Genomic DNA, 23,295 nt, shown 5'->3' with positions numbered 1-23,295 from the left:
TGGGAATTCAACGTAGCTGGCTCATGGGTTTATTAGTCTCACATGATTGAGAGGCCTTCTGACTGTCAGCCTGGTGTTCCTTTGAGAAACAGGACCATGATTCCAGTGGGGGTGAACTGCTGACAAGTGTATAAACTAACAATCTATTTTCATCTTCCCTTAAAACTTATCCAAGGAGGACTGATAAATGGTCACATGAACAATATTAATCTGAACTTTACTGACTACAATCCCCTTCAAATCTCGTTTCTCACGTGTATTCCAGAACTATCTCCTGTGGTCCCCTTGCCAGTGTTTGCAGAGTCCCATCTTAATACAGTAATGTTTGCACCATGGTTTTAATGTTCCCAAAGCTGCCAAACCCTGGGATGTATCTTACACCCAATGTGGAGAGGATTCCTCTTTCTGACCCAGGGTCCCACCTTTATCAGGCCCCAGGGCAATGCTGCTTGTACTTCCTTACACCTTCCTCATGGTTAGGCTTGGACAACAGTCAATGAGGGTGCTTAAGCAAGCACTTCTGCAGTGTTTTTCCTAGAGATGAATAAATTTTTTGAAGCAGAAAATTTGGTTAAGATAATTTCCAGAGTAGTTCATGTTTGATATTTAAGGATCATTTTCACCCTTCAGATAACTGAGCTAGAACACAAAAATGAAAACATTTTGTTTGAATAATATGTTATTTTATGTGTCAAATAAAATTGATGAAATAGAGGTCTGATAAGCACAATAATTGTTAGAAATGAGATTATTGAAGGAACTATGGGTAGGGGTAAGAAATGGCCTCACCACTGTCTCTGTTTCTAGAGAGAAGCTGCTGCTAAGTTGCTTCAGTCATGTCCGACTCTGTGTGACTGCATAGACGGCAGCCCACCAGGCTCCCCCGTCCCTGGGATTCTCCAGGCAAGAACACTGGAGTGGGTTTAAGTTGGGATAAAAGGAAAGACTCTGTATTTGTGAGCAGGAGAGGACATCTGGCCCAAGTTAAGGTTTAACAGGAGTGAGGTGTACACAAGAGAGATTCTGACTGAAGACAGAAGACTGTGGCCTTTACATATGACCAATAATCCAGTATAATATATTTATTTAGAAATGAGCAGTTGTGGAGTTGAAGATTAATCAGGGCAGGAGGAGAAATGGGTGACAGAGGACGAGATGTTTGGATAGCATCACGGACGCAATGAACATGAGTTTGAGCAAACTCCAGGAGATAGTGAAGGACAAGGAAGCATGGCGCTCTGCAGTCTATGGGGTTGCAAAGAGTAAGACTTGACTTAGCAACTAAACAATAGCAACAGTCTTTAATCTGATTTATAATAGCTTCTATAATTACAACTTCTATTGCATAAAATTTTCTGCAGCTCTGTTCGAATGCCAAAGGACATCTCTTACTTTAGAAGAGAAAGGGAACTGGCCCTAAAGAAAACTTTACAGGTGAGTAAAACAATGGGCTATTTCAATATAACAGTGAATTAGGATTTGCTAAGTTGTTGGAAACTCTTGACAAGGAAAACTTTTTGTAAACAAGCAGCTGATCTTACTGACGGTGTTTACTAAGAAAAAACATTCAGCACACTGCTGGACCAGAGAAGGCCAATCCTTCGGAGATACCTGATTTTTGTAGAGTGTTCAACTTTACAGTTCCTTGATTTATGATGTTAAAAATACTTATTTGAAATCTTAGGTATAACAGCATAACATATGAAAGCTATCAGAAATTGTATGTCATTTTCTATCATAGACACTGATTGTTTTGTTTCCTTCTTTCCCTTTCTTTGCTTGCTCTGTTCTCCGGGGTTCAGGTGGCTCAGTCAAAGTCCCTTGTTATTCAACCAGATGTCATGCAGAGGGAGCTAGAGAGCTGCCTAAGGAGAGAGTACACTCCTGAAAATTTACCTTTGCTACTGTTGCAGGTAAGAGTCATTGTGCAATTTGAAAAGCAGATTTGAAATTTAGTAGAAATGTATGAACAAAACTGGCTTTCTGGTATGTCCTCTGGCCAGGGTACAATATTCTCTATATGTATGGTTTGCAGAATTTGGTTAATATATTAATGCTCTTCTTTGCTAGAGACCCATGCCAAACTCTGGGAAATAATGGACAGGGAAGCCTGATGTGCTGCAGTCCATGGAGTCACAAAGAGTCAGACACGATTTAGCAACTGAACAACAGCTACAACATGCCATTTAAGTTCAGCTTAGTTACAGCCACTAAACAATTGGCAAAGTTTCTACTAGTTACTCCCTGTGCTGGTATTAGGAAGCAATACAACATTGACTAAGATAGTTGCAGACCTCAAAAACTATTGGCTGACCTAAGGAAGATATTTCTGGAAATCTCTCTTAAGAAAATAACTCACAACATGGGGAGTAGGGGGAAGATATTCCAATAAAGATCATTATTGCTGCATTATAATAAAAGTGAAAAAAATTAGAGTTGCCTAAATGTCTAATCATAGGAGAGTTAAGAAAAACAGTATGGTATTTGATAGATTATTGTTCTGCCTTTAAAGATTTTCTGCATAAGGAATTATTGTGTTATGTAACATTAGGTAACAAAAACATATGTATGTATATATATTACAATAATGATCATGTAGTGTACAGAAAAATCACTTGAAGAACAGACATAGGCCAAAATGTTAGTAATTACTGTCTTTGAATGGCAAACAATGAATTTCCTTTTTTTGCTTTTATGTATTTTCTAATTTTTTTGTAAAAGAAATTTTTTTTAATTTTATAATTTTTCTAAAATTTAAAAAAATTTATAATAAGCATGTACTGTTTAGATTTTAAAAATTCATTGTTCTTTACTTTTGTGTTTTGAGTTACAACCTCACTATGCATACAAAGTATATTATTAGCAACTAACTAATAAGTAATAAGTTAGCAATTAACTAATAAGTAAATCATAAAGAAACAAAAATATTCAGATTTTGTTTGCAAGTCAAACTAATGTCTTTATTTTCATCCAGGATTCTCTTTCCCTAATATTTCTGGCACTCTTCATTCCTGTGTGTGTGTAGGAGAGATGAGGAGGGGAGGGTGAAGGTTGGAGATGCTTGGCAAGACAGTTTTGGCTGTCACAATTTGGGGAAGGGAGTGGGTTGCTACTGGGTTCTAGTGAGTAGAGGCCAGGGATGCTGCTAAACATCCTGCAATACACAGAACCACCCCTTCACTACAAAGAATTATTCAGTCCCAAACATCAATAGTGCAGAGGCTAAAAAAACTTCAGTTCAGTTCAGTCACTCAGTCGTGTCCAACTCTTTGAGACCCTGTGGACCACAGCACACCAGGCCTCCCTGTCCATTACCAACTCCTGGAGCTTCTCAAACTCATGTCCATAGAGTCAGTGACGCTATCCAACCAGTCTCATCCTCTGCCATCCCCTACTCCTCCTGCCTTCAATCTTTCCCAACATCAGGGTCTTTTCCAATGAGTCACTTTTTCGCATCAGGTGGCCAAAATATTGAAGTTTCAGCTTCAGCGTCAGTCCTTCCAATGAATATTCGGGACTGATTTCCTTTAGGATTGACTGGTTTGATCTCCTTACTATCCAAGGGACTCTCAAGAGTCTTCTCCAACGTTACAGTTCAAAAGCATCAATTCTTTGGCACTCAGCTTTCTTTATAGTCCAACTCTCACATCCATACATGACCACTGGAAAAACCATAACTTTAACTAGATGGGCAAAAGCTTTGAAAAAGCTTGGTAGAATCCAAGTTTCCATATGTTATCATTTATCTTCTGCCGAAAGAACTTAATTTAACATTTCTTGTAGAACAGATGTGCCAAAGACAAATTCTCTTGGTATTTGTTTGAAAGAAAAAAAAAAGAAAGGTCTTTGTTTGCCTTCATTTTAGAAAGGTATATTTGTTCAATATGGTATTCTAGGCTGATATTTTTTTCCCTTTTATCCTTTTAAATGTGTTGCTCTACTGTCTTCTGGCTTGCATTGTTTCCCATTTCCTAATACTTTTTATTCTTTTGTTCTCTGGTTGCTTTTAAGATTTTCTCTTAATGGTTTTAAGCTATTTGATTATGATGTTCCTTGATGAGGTTTTCTTTGTGTTTCTCTTGCTTGGAGTTGGTTGAACTTCTAGGATTGTAATTTTATCATTTTCATCAATTAAAATTTTTTTCAACTGTTATTTCTCCAAATGTATTTTATATCCTTACTTGTCCTTTTGGGACTGCAGTGACATATACGTTTCATTCATGCATGCTTCAGTCGTGTCTGTTCTGCACTCTATTGACTGCAGCCTGCCAAGCTCCTCCATCCATGGGATTCTCCAGGCAAGAATACTGGAGTGGGTTGCCATGCCCTCCTCCAGGAGATCCTCCCAACCCAGGGATCAAACCTGTGTCTCTTACATATACCTGCATTGGCAGGTGGGTTCTTTACCACTAGCATCACTTGAGAAGCCTAGACATATATGTTAAATCACTTCATATCTTCCATAAGTCCCTGAGGCTCTGTTAAATTTTTCTGTCTTTTTCCCCCCAGTGCTTCATTTTGTATAGTTTCTATTGCTATATCTTCAAGTTTACTAACCATTTCTTCTGCACTGTCTAATCCACTGCTGCTCCTATTGTTGTTCAGTTGCTAAGTCTTGTCTGACTCTTTGTGATCTCTTGGTCTGTAGCAGGCCAGGCTTCCCTGTCCTTCACCATCTCCTGAGTTTGCTCAGACTCATGTCCTTTGTCTGTGATGCCATCCAACTATCTCATCCTCTGTTGCTCCCTTGCCCTCCTATCCTAAATCTTTCCCAGCATCATGGTCTTTTCCAATGAGTCAGCTCTTCCCATCAGGTGTACAAAGTATTGGAGTTTCACCTTCAGCATCAGTCCTTCCAGTGAATATTCAGGACTGATTTCCTTTAGGATTGGCTGGATTGATCTCCTTGCTATCCAAGGGACTCTCAAGAGTCGTCTCCAGCACCACAATTTGAAAGCATCAATTCTTCTGCACTCAGCCTTCTTTATGGTCCAATTCTCACATACATACATGACTACTGGAAAAACCATGGCACTGACTATATGTATATAGCGAAGTGATATCTCAGCTTTTTAATGTGCTGTCTAGGTTTGTCATAGCTTTCTTTCCAAGGAGCAAGCATCTTTTAATTTTGTGGGGGCAGTCACCATCCGCAGTGATTTTGGAGCTCAGAAAAAAATAAAATCTGTAACTGTTTCCATTATTTCCCCATCTGTTTGCCATGAAGTGATGGGACCAGATCCCATGATCTTAGTTTTCTGAATGTTGAGTTTTAGACCAAGTTTTCACTCTCCTCTTTTACCCTGATTAAGAGGCTCTTTAATTCCTCTTCACTTTCTGCCATTAGAGTGGTATCATCTGCATATCTGAGGTTGTTGATATTTCTCCTGGCAATCTTGATTCCAGCTTGTGATTCATCCCACCTGGCATTTAGTATGATGTACTCTTCATATAAGCAAGCAGGGTGATAATATACAACCTTGATATATTTCTTTCCCAGTTTTGAATCAGTCCATTGTTCCATGTCCAGTTCTAATCTGCTGTTAATCCTATCCAATGAATTTTTTATTTCATATATTGTAGTCTTCATTTCTAAAAGTTCTATTTAACTTTTTAAAATATTTTGTATTTCTCTATTATGTTCACATTTTCCTTTCAATTCTTGAACATACTGAGCATAGTAATAAAAACTCTTTTAAAGTCCTTGTTTGCTAATTTCATCACCGGTGCCATTTCTGGGCCTATTTCTCTTCATTAATTTTTCTCCATCTTATGGGTCATATTTTTCTGCTTCTTTCCATGTCTAGTAATTTTTCCTAGAGGCTAGGCATTGCAGTTTTACGTTGCTGAATGCTGATTTTTTTTTCATTCCTCTAAGGATGTTATACTTCATTCTAGCAGGCAATTAAGTTATAGATCAGTTTCACACTTACAAGGCTTGGTCTTGAAGCTTTGCTAGAGCAGGTTTAGAGTAACTTTTACTCCAGACATAGTTTATTCTTCTTACTAAATTGTCACCCCTTTTGTGTCTCTGCTGAATGCCCCAGGTATTTAGTGAGGATTCTTTACTCTGTCAGATTGAAATTTGAACATCTCCTAGTTCTGTTTGAACTCTGAGAAATGTTCAGTTTACAGTTCCCTAGTTTGCTATTCTTTGCACAGCCTCAGGGAGTTCCACCCTCTGCATGCAGTGCTTAATAGTCAGCAAAGAACTCGGAAATCTCTATGTAGGTTTCTGGAGCCCTTTTTCTGCATAACTTTCTCCTCTCCGTTACTCTGCCCTGTCAACTCCAGCTGACTCAACTTCTCAAACTTGATTTCTCTATCCTTAACTCGGAGAGACCAGCATGCTCTGATTTCCTATTCTAGTTCAAAAACTGCCTTCTTCAGACAGAAGACCAGAGCTCATTTCATTTGTTTCCTTTCTCTCAAGGACAAGAGTTCTGCATTGCCTGTTGTTGCATGTCAGTAAACAGTTGCCTTGTGTAATTTGCCCTATTTTCTAATTGTTTATGATAGAAGGGTGCATCTGACCCCACTTATTCCATCATAGCAGTATTATTTTTATCAGAAATAAAATTTTTTAAGAATTGGCTTATTTGACTACACTTAAGTACAAGTAAAATTCTTGATCTAAGGTTAAAAGCTATAATCTCATTTATAATGTTCTTTGTACTTTAGGTTCATAAACTTCAGTTTTTAAAAAATGTTTAAGCTTAGCTTTAGATAATTTTATAGGCTTTTATGTCACTGTTAAAACTTCAACAACTGATAGATGAAATTATAATCTGTTGGACTGACAAAATACTTATTTAAATTTGAATGGTATATTGAGCCAGGTTTCTTAATTTTATGATCTTCATGTAGAAAGTATTGATAGGTCCTTCCAAAACAGCCAAACTTATTTTCCTATTATTTTTGTTCTTAAGGTTTAATCCAGTCTTCCCATAGGGCAGTTGGTAAAGAACCCGCCTGCCAGTGCAGGAGACATGGGTTCAATCCCTGGGGTGGGAAGATCCCCTGGAGGAGGAAATGGCAACCCACTCCAGTATTCTTGCCTGGAGAATCCCATGGACAGAGGAGCCAGGCGGGCTACAGTCCATTGGGTCACAAAGAGTCAGTCATGACTGAGAACACCCTTCCTTCCTATTATAATTGTATTCTAGTTAATTTTTGTTGTTGTTGTTGTTGTTAAAGCATTATACAGAGAGAATTACCCAGCTGGCCCAGAGTAAATATTTACACATGCTTAGGTGGAAGAGATTTTGCCATCACAGTAAGATCATGGAGCAACTTTATCCTTTTTACAAGGTAGGAAGCCCATGAACAGAATCTATGGGCTATTTTCTATAATGAAACAATATGGCCATTAAGCTTATCAATGTTATATTTAGTCATCATGCCTGTACTTTATATCTCTAGACTTATTCATGCTGCATAAACTGTAAATGTGTACCCTTTGGCCAACATCTCCCCTTTTCCCCTAAGCCCCAGCCCCTGGTTACCACTGTTCTATTCTCTGCTTCTCTGAGTTCGATATTTTTTTTTTTTAGACTCCACATAAAAGGGATACCACACAGTATTTGTCTTTTTCTCTGTCTGGCTTATTCCATTTAGCATAATGTCCTCCAGATTTATTCCTGTTATTAGGATTCCCCTCCTCTTCGTGGCTGAATAATATTCCATTATATGTAATTTACCATATTTTCTTTATCCATTCATCTATCAATAAACCCTTAGGTTTTCATATCTTGACTATTATGAATAATGCTGCAATGGAATATTGAAATACATCACTTTAAAATACTGATTTTGTTTTCTTTGATATATATACCCCAAAATGGGATTGCTGGATGATATGGTAGTTCTATTTTTTTTAATTATGTTTAATTGGAGGATAATTGCTTTACAATATTGTGTTGTTTCTGCCATACAACAATAATCAGATATAAGTATACATATATCCCCTCCCTCTGGAGTCTCCCTCCCAGCCCCTCATCTCACTCCTCTAGGTCATCCCAGTGTACCAGACTGAGTTCCCTGTGTTATACAGCAACTTCCTACTGCTGCTGCTGCTGCTGCTGCTAAGTCGCTTCAGTCGTGTCCGACTCTGTGCAACCCCATAGACGGCAGCCCACCAGGCTCCCCTGTCCCTGGGATTCTCCAGGCAAGAACACTGGAGTGGGTTGCCATTTCCTTCTCCAATGCATGAAAGTGAAAAGTAAAAGTGAAGTCGCTCAGTCGTGTCCAACTCTTAGTGACCCCATGGACTGCAGCCTATCAGGCTCCTCCGTCCATGGGATTTTCCAGGCAAGAGTACTGGAGTGGGTTGCCATTGCCTTCTCTGAACTTCCTACTAGCTATCTGTTTTAAACATGGCAATGTATGTTTCAGTGCTAATCTCTCAATTCATTCCACCTTCTTCTTCCCCCACTATGTCCGCAAATCCATTCTCTATGTTTTTGTCTTTATTCCTGCCTTGCAAATAGTTTCATCAGTACCATTTTTATAGATTCTGTATATAAATATATGCATTTATATTATGCATTAATATATGATATTTGTTTTTCTGTTTCTGATTTAGTTCACACTGTATAACAGATTTTAAGTTTGTCCTCCTCAGTTAAACTGTCTCAAATTTGTTCCTTTTTTAACTGGCTAAGTAATATTCCATTGCATATATGTACCACAACTTCTTTGTCCATTCATCTGTCGATGAACATCTAGGTTGCTTCCATGTCTTGGCTATTGTAAATAGTGCTGCAATGAACATTGGGATATATGTGTCTCTTTAAATTATGGTCTTCTCAGGATATATGCTGAGTAGTAGAATTGCTGGGTCATATGGTAGTTTTATTCCTAGTTTTTAATGGAATCTCCATACTTTTCTCCATAGTGGCTGTTATCAGTATGGTAGTTCTATTTTTAATTTTTTGAGAAATTTCTATATTGTTTTCATATTATCATTAGATGCACCAGTTTACATCTCCACAAACAATATATCTTGTCAATGTTTTAAGTGGTGGTTAAAGATGGGAAAGGAACTAATGGATGCCCTTACTTGCCATTTCTTCCTGTGGCAGAAGATAATGGTACTGTTTTTTAAGAATGAGATTTGAGGGTGGCTTTATATTATAGAAAATTTATTTTTATTCATAGGCTGTAGCTAAAAAATCTAAGAAGCCAACTCCAGTTACTAAATTTCCTTATGCACTGACTCTTTGCTAGGGTCAGTTTCCTTCAAAGTTGTGAGAATATGACTGATTGCTGTCCTTATCAGTCAAATTCAAAATATGAAAGAGTTTTAATATTACAAGAGCTTCTTATTTGGCTCCCAAACAGTAATACACTATACTTGGAAGCAAATGACACAAAGAATAAGGCTTGCAAATCATCAACTTCTGTCTTGGCATCTCTCTTAAACAGAAACAAGTTGTCTACATTATGCAGGAATACTATGATGCTCTTCAGAGAGCTGATCGATTGTCTGTTGCTCGAGAAAACTTCCTTATGGGAAGAAAGAATCCTCCTAACTTAGTGACACAGGAAGACCTGATTATTTACACAAATTGGTTAGTGTGTCACCTACACTCAGTCAAGATTATTCACCACTATGTGCAGGTACGTGAAACAGTTATATGGTGATGCATTGCCTTCCCAGGATGGTCAGGACATTGTTTTCTTCACACCTGTCACCTAATTTGGGGTTGTCAGTTTCTGTATTCTATCTGCCTTACAAATGACAGGAAAATAATGGGTCACTAGCTTTTTGCTTTGAGACCTTTGAAACTATTTTTCTTTTGGAACCTTGCTGTAATGAAATCACTCCATTTAGCTTTCCCAAAGATGTCTCTGTTACACTACTTTGTATTCACTCTATGATTTCTTGTTTTCAGCCTCTTGTTCTGGATTTATGCTCTCTAATTTAGATCTACTTTTTTTATTCAGCAACCTCTAGTGAGGGTCTAATTTATCCCAGGGACATATCCTGGGCCAATGGGAGTGTATAATCTTTGCTGTTGGTGAGGGACAGGGAGGCCTGGCATGCTGTGACCCATGGTTCGCAAAGAATGGGACATGACTTGGTGACTGAACAGCAGCAACAAAATGTGAGTCACAGGATGATAGGGGAAAGGGCAAGTAAATAGTCAACTTAAATACAATGTGATGAGTATAATCACAGAGTAAAGAGAGTCACAGAGGAGAGGCCCTACTGCAAGATACAGGCATCAGAACGGAGTGATGTGACCATATTCTGTTTTAGAAAGATTGCTGTTTTGCCACCTATTTTTTCCTTACTCCACTACACCTCATCTTAGTGATACCACCAACCATAACTCCTGGCCATCATCCTGACATCATCCCTTCCCCAATCAGTCACTGTGGGTTCTACCTGTGAAGCATCTCTCCCCTGTCATGTGGCATAGTAATGATCTGCTCCTAAGTCCTGGTCCCCCGCTAAACTCTGAACTCTTTGAATTTGGTCCATGTCTTACTTATTTTCATATCTCTAGCATCCCACACGATGCCCTGCTCATTATGGGTCATTGATCAAGGTAGGCATGCCTGGATGTTAAGGTCACTTAGAGTTGGTGACAACACAAGTTCTCTAGCTCCAAATTTAGACCCTCATGATTGAGCAGATTACTGAGGTCCACCTCCACCTCCTTCCTTCTCTATCAAATCAAAGGGCTGCTCCTGAAACAAAGTCTGGAAGCTTCTTTGAAAACTGAATTGACACGTGGCCCCTTGGTTGTCCCCTTCTGTAGGCCCTCCAGTATTTACCCATCTCCAAAGCTCTGAGTGTAGCTATTCACGAAGTCCCTGAGGTTGGTCAGGAAAATGAAAAGGTTCCTGTTGATGACACTGACTCTGACATCCAGGGTTCTGTATCTCCAGACTCTACAAATACCAGTGTTTCAGGTAAGAGGTCTTCTTTTCCCTTGGGAAATGTGGAGAAAAGATTGTGGTTTTGCACGTGTGCACCTGATTTGCTTGAAATTTTTCTATGTACCAAAAAAATTGTATCTTAAAAAAAAAATTGGCCATGCCATGCAGTCTATAGGATCTTAGTTCCCTGACCAGGGATCAAACCTGGGCCCCGGTGGTGAAAGCACCAAATCCTAACCACTGCACTGCCAGGGAATTCCCAAAAGTTTTATCTTCTTAATTAACAAGTATTAATCTAAAATTTTCTGGTGGAAAAAAATAACAAACACTTCTCTTGGAAATTATTATCTCCATCTTTATAGCTAGACAATTAAGAGAAGGGGAAAAAGCAATAAACTTGAAGTTGGAAGTACTGGGCTCTAGGGCTATTCTGTTGTGGCCTCACTGTGAGCCTACATGTTAAAGTCATTTCATCTTCTTGGGCCTCAATTTATTCATCTCCAAAATAAACCTTTTAGATTAAGTGATCACTAAGGTCACCTTCATTTTTTTTCCCCAGGGTTGAAAACTTTTCATTTCTATTTTTTTTTATATGCCCAAAACACTTTGTATTGGGGTATAGCCAATTAACAATGTTGTAATAGTTTCAGGTGAACAGTGAAGAGACTTAGCCATACTTATACATGTATCCATTCTCCCCCCAATCTCCCTCCCATCCAGGCTGTCACATAACATTGAGCAGAGTCCCTTCATTTTTAATTTTACATGATCTTTAAAGACTTCCCTTATCTGAATCAATTTAATAGTCTTCTTACCCTTACCTTATGTTACAGATGACTTAGAAATCTGATCAGGTTTTTACTCTGAGTGATGAATTTACCAGTTGCATCTGGAGAGGCAGCCAACCCTGTTGTGGGGAATCAGAGAAGGTATCTCAAATGGGAAGTCCAATCTGGGTGCTTAGAGATGTGTAAGAATGAGCTGGGCAAAAGGAGGTGAAGCTTCTCAGCTTCTCCTGATTTGTTTGTTAACTTGTAAGTCATATTCTTTGTCTACTCCAAAGGACTACAAGTAGTTCTGTTCTCACCAAGTCATTCCCCAAAGGGTCTGTTGGATTTCTCCTGCGGGCTACGAGAAGGGGGAGTCCTAACTATCTCCCCCAGAAAACCAGCACCAGAAGTTTGTCAGGTAGGCCTGGCTGAGTGTGTGCTAGACTTGCAGAGAAGGCAGAGAAGGCTGGGCATGGAGCAGAATGGCCCTCACCATCCATGGAAAAGGCCCTGACTTCAGTTTTTTCAAAGGACTCTCCTTTTTTCCTCTGAGACTGGTATTCATTGGTGTTAATGCTCTTGATTTTGGATATTTTCAGAGCCAATGAGAACAGAAACTGCTTTCGTTCTGCCCCAACACACAACAGAAACAGAAGAACTGAAACCTCAGCTGAGGCTTCTGCTCTCCCATTTCAGTATCTCATATGACGTGGAAGAGCTGAAGGATGCTTCTAAGGAGACAGAACTTTTTGCCTTGGTACTTTATGGATTCTTTCTTAATGCAAATATAGGTGTTCATGAAAGAAAATACTAGTATCTGCCACGAAGTTGGATATTCACACTGCCGCAATTGTTTCTAGAGTGATAAAATATAATAGTAATAGGTGAGATTTAGACTAGCAATTGAACTTTCTCTCTGTTAGAATTTTGAAACCCTTGAATATCCAACCCAGAGGGATTGTAGGATTATTTTTCTGCAGAATTTAAAGAAAATGGTAGGTTGTAGTTCATAATAGATGATGTAAACATAGCCAAGATTTGGCACTTTTAAAATATGGAGTTGTCTAGTGTCTAAAGCCCTTTGATTCTCAGAAAGTGTACCAATAGCTCTTCAGTTGGCAAAATGCTTTATATTCAGTACAGTGTATATTGTGTAGTGATTTTTAAAATTAAGCAGTCATAGTCTGCTATCTCATAGTGTTGCACCTCCTTGAATAAAAAAATCATATTATCAAAAGCCATATTAGAACTTGTTTCAAAGAGAAAAAAATAGTATTATACATAGAGAACCTGAAAATTACAATAATAAACTTTTTAGCCAGAGTTTCAACAAAAAGGTATTTTTCTAGATCTGGGTGTATAATATTTGTAAATATGTGTATTTGCTAGGTAAAAATAATAAGTTGATTAATCCAAAAAGGCAAAGATCAAATCTGTATGTTTTTGAACACCCTTTGTGTAAGAAGGAACCACTTACTTACTTACTATATCACCATTTACTTTTACCTTGAAGTTTCACATCCATGTGTATTGGTTCCAGCATTATTTTACTGGGATTATTTCTTTTATTATGTAACACGGACTCTTTAAGCTCACTGGAACCAGTGGTATCACATGTCCTCTGGTTTCTTTGAAGGTGGTGATGTTTAGCTTTTGTCTTTCTTTTCATATCAGTAGTAGCACTGTCTTCAGTAGAGAGTGCTTCTATGGGAGTATCCTCACCCTCATTCATTATCAGCAAGTATTATGATAGACCCAAACCAGAATCAGAGCAAGACAGTGTTAAAAAGAGTCCAAATAAATAAAGATAGGTTATGGCACAGTAGACTGTCATCAGTGATAACAAAAGAACTTGAGGCTGCAGAACTCTCGCACAGAGGAGCCTTTTCCCCAAAGAACAGCTTGTCTTCACACAGAGTTTCCACTTTTGATTTTCTTGTAACAGTATTATGTGCAGTGCTAATTGTACTCCCAAGATAATCACATTACAACACATTTTTTTGTGTAGGATGAATTTCTATAAACAGGAAGGGTGTTTATTTTGGTTTTCCAAAGCCCTAGAGCAGGGTCAGCAAACTACAGCCTGCAGTCCACCTCCTAGTGTTTGTTAAAGTTAAGTGGAACACAGCCATGGAATACAGCCATGCCCTTTCATTATGTACACAGGCTATGGCTGCTTTCACACTGTAACTGCAGCATTGAGTAGTTGTAACAGAGACCATGTAGTTTGCAAAGTCTAAAATATTTACCATCTGGCCCTTTAAGAAAAAGTTTGCCACTCTAGCTTAGACTGGCACCATTTCATTGAACTTTGTGCACTGATGGGTATGATCTGTGTCTGTCTGATGTGGTAACCACTAGTCACATGTGACTGTAAAACATTGGGTAGTGTAAATGAGGAACTAAATTTTAAATTTTATCTAATTTTTATAAATTTGCATTTAAATGTTAAATAGCCACATATGGCTAAGAGCAATAGTATTGGATAGCACAGCCTGGATAGCATAGCATTAACTGGAAGAATCTTTAGCTCTGTGTCTCACTGAACTTACTCATTCTGGAAACTTTTTTTCAGTCCCTAGGGTGTGTCAGGTTCTCTCTCTTTCTCTGTAATTAAATATACATAAGATTTAAGATTTTAACCATTTCTAAGTGTACAGCTAAGTAGTAGTAAGAGCATTCACATTGTTTTGCAACCATCACAATGGGGTAGATTCTTGAGATTCCCTCCACAAGCTCTCCTTGCACTGAGGAAGTCATGACGAAGGTGGCCGGTGTACTGATGAAGGCACCTGCACAGGCTCGGGAGGCCTGGGTCTGCCCGAGAAGGGAGCACGCAGTGTCTGCATCTTAGCAGTAGGCCGTTATATCATAGAAAGCTTCATTCTGGAACTGAGATGTGAGGGATGTGACTGATGTACCATAAGGAGTTTTAACAGGTCCCAGCATCTGGACTCTTCTCTCTAGCAATATCCTGGTCAGGCTTCTGGGAGCAGGATTTATCTAACCCTTAAATTTTCTCATTTACCAGGTGGTCAGGAAAAGGGAATATATTCCCAAAGAAAGACAGTCTACTGCTCATTGAGGGTCCATTTAAAAAAATATATAAATGAATATATTACATTATTTCCAATCTTTGGAGCAGATATTCAAAACAAGTAACACACACATGATTATAGTAATAGGCTGACTGAATGCATGTGCCCCTCAAGTATTTACATTTAAGACCTATTACTGTCACAGAATCATGTTGTATAAAATAGTTTGACTCCAAAACTCTTTCAGAGGCAGTCAGTACCTGTTCCTGAAATTGCCTGCAGCCTGAGACTATTTTTCCCCTCTGGGCTTCTCTTTTCTCCATCCTGTTTAGGTTTCCCAAAAATTTCAAAGCATCTTCTTGGAGCAACAGAGAATGCACACGTTTCCAGACTATAATGCTGGGATAGCTAAAGTGGAAAATTTGGATTTGGCAAGACCTGGTAGGGCCTTGAAAAAGAGAGCCAACTGGACTTCCTTTATAAAGGTAAGGAGCCCTGTGGTGACAGTCACTTGTGAATGATGTCAGCCATGTCACAGAGTGTCCTCCAAGGAGGCCAGACAACCTGGCAGCATCAGGTCTGTCAGATGCCTATTATCCCCTCTCCTCAATGCCCTCAGCAAACTGTGCCCTGGGAGCAAGGGTAGGTGCCTGCCTGACTTAGGAGAGGTAGCTTAGAAAACCTGGCCTCATGTACCACCATCCCCCAGCTTCTTCCTGCCTTGAGTCTGTTGAAGTTAGCGAGGCTGATCTATCTTTTCTGGAAGTTCTCACATATTTCTTTGCCCATCTCTGTTGAGTCAGAACTCCTTTCTGTTGTTAGTGACCTGGGCTACTGGGCAAGAATAAAGAACATTCAAAGTTATACTTGAGTTGTGTAAATCCAGTTTTTTAGTCAAGAACTGTTTACTGACTGCATTCTGTGTGTCATACGTGGCCCTTGGTGCTGGAGATACACAATTCACAATTATTCAAAAGTGAGTAGATTAAATGAGTTGATTTGAGATAGTGGTAAATACAGTTGATTCTCATTGTTTGGGGGTAGTTATGTTCTGTAAAGTTGCCACAAACACTGAATTAACAAATCCTAAGCCACTGCTCATAGGGGAAGTAAAAGGTTCAGTCAGTTCAGTTCAGTTGCTCAGTCGTGCCCAACTCTTTGTGACCCCATGAATTGCAGCACATCAGGCCTCCCTGTGTTAAGTTCATCAACTGATCAATACATAACTAGTTTTATATGTGTTTCTATTTGAACAGACTTTATCCAATATATGTTGTTGATTCATTAACATCAAATTCATGGCCAACAGCACTATAACTCATACCTGAACGAAGCTTTTTGAACACTTGTCCTACAAGACACATCACAGCCTTCCTATACTTAGGAACACTAGACAGCTCTTCAGCCCCCTGTTGGAGGCCATTTTAAATAGTGAAATTACTAATGAAAAGCACAAAAAGTATAAAAACCTGGCACTAATCAGGCCATAAAAAGAACATTTGTTTATAGTACACACTCAAATAAGTAGTAAATAGGTGAATGTCACCCTTGTTTGTCCTCAGCTGGAAATGTGGGGTTGGGTGACTTGAACTTTTCATCCATCCTGTGCATGTCCATGAATGTCCAGGAAATTTCTGTATTGATTTGGGGATGACAAATAAGTTTCAGTGAGTAGGCAAATCCAAAAATACAAAATCCATGAATAATGAGAATCAACTGTGTCATGAAGGAAACATCTTATTGCCGGGAGCCAGCATGAGGAATCCCACCAGTGACAAGGTCATGAGGAAGGAAGCCTGACAAAACGCAAGGACGTGATCAGACTTCAGGGATTCCCCCTGGAATTTCCTGAGCATCCACCCCCCAAAAAATAAGAATCTGCCTGCTTTTCCACTCTTCTAATATTCTCTGGAAAAAGTCAAATCAGGGCTTTAGCATTCTGCATTTGAAAGGGATGTTTCAGTTAAACCCCTCTGATAGCTCCCTAGCTTGCCTAACAGGTTCCCCCGACCTCTTACAGCTTGTGAATTGCTTACAGCCCCCCAACCTCGAGAGGCACAAAGCTTAAAAGCATCTTAAAGATACAGAGCCTTTTCTAGAGAGTTAAAGATCATATCGGTGACAGGTTTTCACTGTTGACTCAATGATTGTTGCCAGGCCTCCATATTCTTTATCTTTTAGGCACCTGGGAGGATGTTAATCAGTGTAATCGGGATGTAGAAAAAGATATATAATAGTTTTGATGTTAGCAACACTAGACTTTTGAGTTAATTATTTTTTCTCTTTGTTATATATCACTGCACTCCTCTTGTGTCCTTGCTATATAAGAATGTAACTTTATTTAGTGCTTTCTGAGAGTGGCACCAGACTTTGGGAAGATCAACACAAATAAGTCTTCTAGTTAACAAACCCTTATCAGAAAAAAGGCTGTAAAATGTTAATTGGCCCTTTTGGGCCAGAAGATGATGTAAATCACCTAAGACTTGTGTATACAATTAGATATGCAGAGAGAAAAGCCAGGTTTTGATAAGAGTCTGGACTGCTAAACGCTGCATAACTTTGTGTTACCCATTGATCTCTATATATAGTCAAAAAGTATAAAAGGCCTTCTGAACAACAGAGGACAGGGCCAGTCGCTGGACTGGTTTCCCCCCGTGTCTCCTCTCTAATTTCTGGCTGAATTCCCATCTGGGGCGTGGAGGCTCACCATGTCTACTTACTTGCCCCGGCTTTTAAGATCCACGCGAGGGGGAGCCCAAGGTGGGGCACCCCCTGATATTCAAGAGGATGCCGGTGGCCTAATGTAGATGGTGCAAGCTCTTTGTCTGGAACTTTATTGGCTTCCCACGTAAACCAAGTTATTCAGCCTTCTTTCTCCACTTAATTTTCCTACTACACTATTTCTCCCTAATCTAATCTTATATTTCTATATATTTTTTTTAATTTTTATTTTTACTTTATTTTACTTTACAATACTGTATTGGTTTTGCCATACATTGACATGAATCCACCATGGGTGTACATGTGTTTATTTCTATATTAATAAATAAATAAGTTTTCCTTGCCAATGCCATCCCCGCTTCGAATTCCCTGGATCCACCGGGGCTGGACCCCGGCATCTTATGTGATAAAGATGGATGGAAGGAAAGCAGAGAAATCACAGATTATTCCTAAATCTGGGGCTTGAGCAAATAGGTGGTTGGTGTAGGGAAAGCAGGACTTTCTGTTTTAGATTATTATACTTGCCATTCAAGTATAAATATCAAGGAGATAGTTGGATATAACAGGCTGGAGCTTAGAGCTAGATCTAAAATTGAAAGTTATGAGTACACTGAAGTATTTACAGCCATAGAACTAATTTTTGAAATACAACTTGTTAATATGAAAGGTGAAGTTTTACATGTGGAGCCACAAGGAGATTTTGTGGGCAAACTTCTCTTGCCCCACAAAGTTAGTGCAGTGCCCAACATTGTTGGATTTAGGGTCCCTTCTGTCAGTAAATGATGCCATGTCATTCTAGATGGAGCTAGTGCATCTCAGGCCAGGTACCAGCAGAAACTGCTGTTGCCCTCTCCCTCCACAGATCTGAGAATCCACACAGACCCTTGCCAAGACTTCACATGCTCCAGAAAACTACCACTGAGGCCAGATCCCATTTCAGAAAGTCCTTGGTTCTCTTTATTTGCAACTTTTATTGAGAATCATTTGTTATATTTAAGTTTGTGTGTGTTTGTCCACTAGATTAAGCCAAAATGTGATCCTTGGCAAAAGAAGCTTTTGACCAAACTAAAAGAACGGAGAAGAATAGATGTATTAATGCAACTCCAAGCAAAGTTTTTGAAGGTAAAAAAGTAACCATGTTTCCTTGTAGATAAAATTCTGTTCTCAGAAAATTGAATTCTTTACACTTTTAAAAAATGTTAGCCATGGATTCACTATGAAGGCTTTATTTGGAATTGTCTAATCTAATTGCCAGATTTTATATCCTGTTAGCTTTCATTAGTGACAGTTGTCAAAAGAGTTGGCTTTAACACTAAGTCTCTGTGTGATATTGCTCTAGTCACATAACCTCTTTAGGTTTTCATTTCTTCGTTTGGGAAACCAAACTAGTGGACTAAACATTGAACCATCTTACTTTTACTATGGTAAAAAAAAATATACACAAGCATAAAATGTATCATCTTACCCATTTTTAAGTGTATGATTCATCAGTGTTCAGTATATTCACCGTGTTGTGAAGTAGATCTCCAAAACTTTCTCATCTTGCAAAAACGAAACTCTCTGCCTACTAAAAAACTCCCTATTTCCTCTTCCTCACAGCCCTAAGCAACCACCATTCTACTTTCTGTTTCTGAATTAGACTACTCTTAGATACTTCCTATAAATAGGATATACAGTATTTGTCCTTTTGTGCTGGCTTTGTTTCACTTACTAGAATGTCCTCAGGTTCATCCATGTTGTAGCCTGTGACCAGATTTCCTTCCTTCTTGTTTTTCATGAACATTTATATCGGCTTTATTCACAATAACCAAAAACTACAAACAACCTGGATGTCCTTTCAGTTCAGTTCAGTTCAGTCACTCAGTCGTGTCCAACTCTTTGCAACCCCATGAATCGCAGCACGCCAGGCCTCCCTGTCCATCACCCGCTCCCAGAGCTCACTCAAACTCACGTCCATCGATTCGGTGATGCCATCCAGCCATCTCATCCTCTGTCGTCCCCTTCTCCTCCTGCCCCCAATCCCTCCCAGTATCAGAGTCTTTTCCAATGAGTCAACTCTTCGCATGAGGTGGCCAAAGTACTGGAGTTTCAGCTTTAGCATCATTCCTGCCAAATAACACCCAGGACTGATCTCCTTTAGAATGGACTGGTTGGATCTCCTTGCAGTCCAAGGGACTCTCAAAAGTCTTCTCCAACACCACAGTTCAAAAGCATCAATTCTTTGGCACTCAGCTTTCTTCACAGTCCAACTCTCACATCCATACATGACTACTGGAAAAACCATAGCCTTGGCTAGACGGACCTTTGTTGGCAAAGTAATGTCTCTGCTTTTTAATATGCTATCTAAGTTGGTCATAACTTTCCATCCAAGGAGTAAGTGTCTTTTAATTTCATGGCTGCAGTCACCATCTGCAGTGATTTTGGAGCCCAAAAAAATAAAGTCTGTCACTGTTTCCACTGTTTCCCCATCTATTTCTCATGAAGTGATGGGACTGGATGCCATGATCTTTGTTTTCTGAATGTTGAGCTTTAAGCCAACTTTTTCACTCTCCTCTTTCACTTTCATCAAGAGGCTTTTTAGTTCCTCTTCACTTTCTGCCATAAGGGTGGTGTCATCTGAGGTTATTAATATTTCTCCCAGCAATTTTGATTTCAGCTTGTGCCTCTTCCAGCCCAGGATTTCTCATAATGTACCCTGCATGTAAGTTAAACAAGCAAGGTGACAATATACAGTCTTGACGTACTCCTTTTTCTATTTGGAACCAGTCTGTTGTTCCATGTCCAGTTCTAACTGTTGCTTCCTGACCTGCATATAGGTTTCTCAAGAGGCCGGTCAAGTGGTCTGGTATTCCCATCTCTTTCAGAATTTTCCACAGTTTATTGTGATCCACACAGTCAAAGGCTTTGGCATAGTCAATAAAGCAGAAATAGATGTTTTTCTGGAACTATGAGTAAATAAACTGAAGTATGTTCATGTCATGAAACATCAATCAGCTATAAAAAGGAACAAAACTGTTGATTTACCCAAAAACCTGGATGAATAGTCAGAGAACTGTGTGAATAAAAAACTCAACCCATAAAGACTGCATGATTCCATTTATTTATTATTTATTCCACTCTTCAGTTCAGTTCAGTTGCTCAGTCATTTCCAAGTCTTTGCAATCCCACGGACTGCAGCACACCAGGTTTCCCTGTCCATTACCAACTCCCGGAGCTTGCTCAAACTCATGTCCTTAGAGTCAGTGATGCTATCCAACCAATCTCATCCTCTGCAGTCCCCTTCTCCTCCTACCTTCAGTCTTTCCCAGCATCAGGTTTTTCCCAATGAGTCAGTTTTTTTGTTTTGTTTTGTTTTGTTTTTTTGCATCAAGTGGCCAAAGTGTTGGAGCTTCAGCTTCAGCATCAGTTCTTCAGTGAATATTCAGGACTGATTTCCTTTAGGATGGACTGGTCTGATTTCCTTGAAGTCCAAGGGACTCTCAAGAATCTTCTCCAACACTACAATTCAAAAGCGTCGATTCTCAACACTCGGCTTTCTTTATCATCGAACTCTCACATTCATACATGACTACTGGAAAAACCATAGCTTTGACTAGATGGACATTTGTCAGCAAAATAACGTCTCTGCTTTTTAATATGCTGTGTAGGTTGGTCATAGCCTTTCTTCCAAGGAGCAAGCATCTTTGAATTTCATGGCTTCAGTCACCATCTTCAGTGATTTTGGAGCCCCCAAAAATGAAGTATGTCACTGTTTCCATTGTATCCCCATCTATTTGCCATGAAGTACTGGACCATATGCCATGATCTTAGTTTTCTGAATGTTGAGTTTTAAGCCAATTTTTTCACTTTCCTCTTTCACTTTCATCAAGAGGCTCTTTAGTTCCTCTTCACTTTCTGCCATAAGTGTGGTGTCATCTGCATATCTGAGGTTATTGATATTTCTCCTGGCAATCTTGAGTCCAGCTTGTGCTTTCCAGCTTTCCGGCATTTTTTATGATGTACTCTGCATATAAGTTAACTAAGCAGGGTGACAATATGCAGTCTTGACATACTCCTTTCCCAATTTGGAACCAGTCTGTTGTTCCATGTCCAGTTCCAACTGTTGCTTCTTGACCTGCATATAGATTTCTCAGGAGACAGGTCAGGTGGTCTAGTATTCCCATCTCTTTAAGAATTTTCCAGTTTGTTGTGATTCACACAGTCAAAGCTTTGGCATAGTCAATAAAGCAGAAGTAGATATTTTTCTGGAACTCTCTTGTTTTTTTGATGAGCCAGTGGATGTTGGCAATTTGATCTCTGTGTCCTCTACTTTTTCTAAATCCAGCTTGAACATCTGGAGGTTCACGGTTCATGTACTGTTGAAGCCTGGCTTGGAGAAGTTTGAGTGTTACTTTCCTAGCATGTGAGATGAGTGCAATTGTGCCGTAGTTTGAACATTCTTTACATTGCCTTTCTTTGGAACTGGAATGAAAATTGACCTTTTCCAGTCCTGTGGCCACTGCTGAGTTTTCCAAATTTGCTGGCATATTGGGTGCAGCACTTTACAGCATCATCTTTCAGGATTTGAAATAGCTAGCTCAACTGGAATTCCATCACCTCCACTAGCTTTGTTTGTAGTGATGCTTCCTAAGGCCCACTTGACTTTGCATTCCAGGATGTCTGGCTCTAGATGAGTGATCACACCATCATGGTTATCTGGGTCATGAAGATCTTTTTTGTATAGTCCTCCTGTGTATTCTTGCCATCTTTTCTTAATATCTTCTGCTTCTGTTAGGAATCAAACTGGGGTCTTCTGCATTGCAGTTAATCTTTATTAACTGAGCTATAGGGAAGCCCTGCAAACTCTCAAAATGACAGAATTATAGAAATGGAGAACAGATTCATGGATTCTAGGGGTTAATAAGAGAATGATGGGGAAGGAGATGAAGTATAATTATAGATGGGTAATATGAAAGATCCTTATGATGAATCTGTACTGTATATTGATTGTCTCAATGCCAGTATCTAGGTTGTGATATTGTACTATAATTTTGCAAGAAATTACATTGGCGAAAACGAAGTGAGGGTTACACGGCATCCTTTTATATTATTTTTTCCTTCTCTCCCTTCAAATTGTGGTAAAATTATACATAACCTGAAATTTGCCATTTTAACCATTTTTCAGCTTACCGTTCAGTGGTATTAAGTAAGTTCATAAAGTTGTACAACCATCACCAACATCCATCTCCAGAACTCTTTTCATCTGGCAGACTGAAACTCTTTACCCATTAAATAATAACTCCTCATTCCTCTCTTCCTCTAAATTCTAGTAACCACCATTCTGCTTTGTGTTTCTGTGAGTTTGACTACTCCAGGCACCACCTATTATGGAATTATACAGGATTTGTCTTTTTGTGACTGCTTATTTTACCCTCCATAATATCCTGAAGGTTCATTCATAGAATTTGTTAGAATTTCCTTCCTTTTTTGAGGTTGAATATTTCTTTCTATGTATCCACTACATTTTGTCTATTCATTTGTTGTTGAACATTTTGGTTGCTTTTACCTCATGACTATTGTGAATAAGACTACTGTTAACATGGATATGAAAATAACTCTTTGAAATCCTGCTTTCAGTCCTTTTGTATATATACCCATAAGTAAAATTTCTGGACCATAATATCATTCCATTTTTAACTCTTTTTGAGGAAGCGCCACAGTATTTTCCATAGTAGTTGCAGCATTTTACAACCTCACCAATAGTGCAGAAGGGTTCAGTTTCTCTATATCCTCATTAACATTTGTTATTTTCTTTCTTTTTTTTTTAATATTAGTCATCTTAGTAGATATGAAGTGATGTTTCAGTGTGATCTTTTTTCCTTTTTGAATTTCTCTAA

The 23,295-nt window shown here is 38.9% G+C and overlaps 1 protein-coding gene across 1 annotated transcript in view; it reads left to right on the top strand.

The window, feature by feature from the left end:
* LOC120862521 overlaps positions 1–23,295 on the top strand; it is a 196,948-nt gene that overhangs the window by 29,269 nt on the left and 144,384 nt on the right. The window contains exons 3-10 of the mRNA XM_040238532.1: positions 1,362–1,434; positions 1,803–1,913; positions 7,198–7,311; positions 9,427–9,621; positions 10,770–10,923; positions 12,260–12,417; positions 15,031–15,183; positions 18,440–18,541. Coding sequence (XP_040094466.1) covers positions 1,362–1,434; positions 1,803–1,913; positions 7,198–7,311; positions 9,427–9,621; positions 10,770–10,923; positions 12,260–12,417; positions 15,031–15,183; positions 18,440–18,541 — 1,060 coding nt within the window. The remainder of the gene's footprint in view (positions 1–1,361; positions 1,435–1,802; positions 1,914–7,197; positions 7,312–9,426; positions 9,622–10,769; positions 10,924–12,259; positions 12,418–15,030; positions 15,184–18,439; positions 18,542–23,295) is intronic.

Source organism: Oryx dammah, unplaced genomic scaffold, assembly GCF_014754425.2.
Source record: "Oryx dammah isolate SB20612 unplaced genomic scaffold, SCBI_Odam_1.1 HiC_scaffold_4, whole genome shotgun sequence".
Classification (NCBI taxonomy): Eukaryota; Metazoa; Chordata; class Mammalia; order Artiodactyla; family Bovidae; genus Oryx; species Oryx dammah.
The sequence above is the reverse complement of the archived record's forward strand: the minus strand, read 5'-3'. Positions and strand labels throughout refer to the sequence as shown.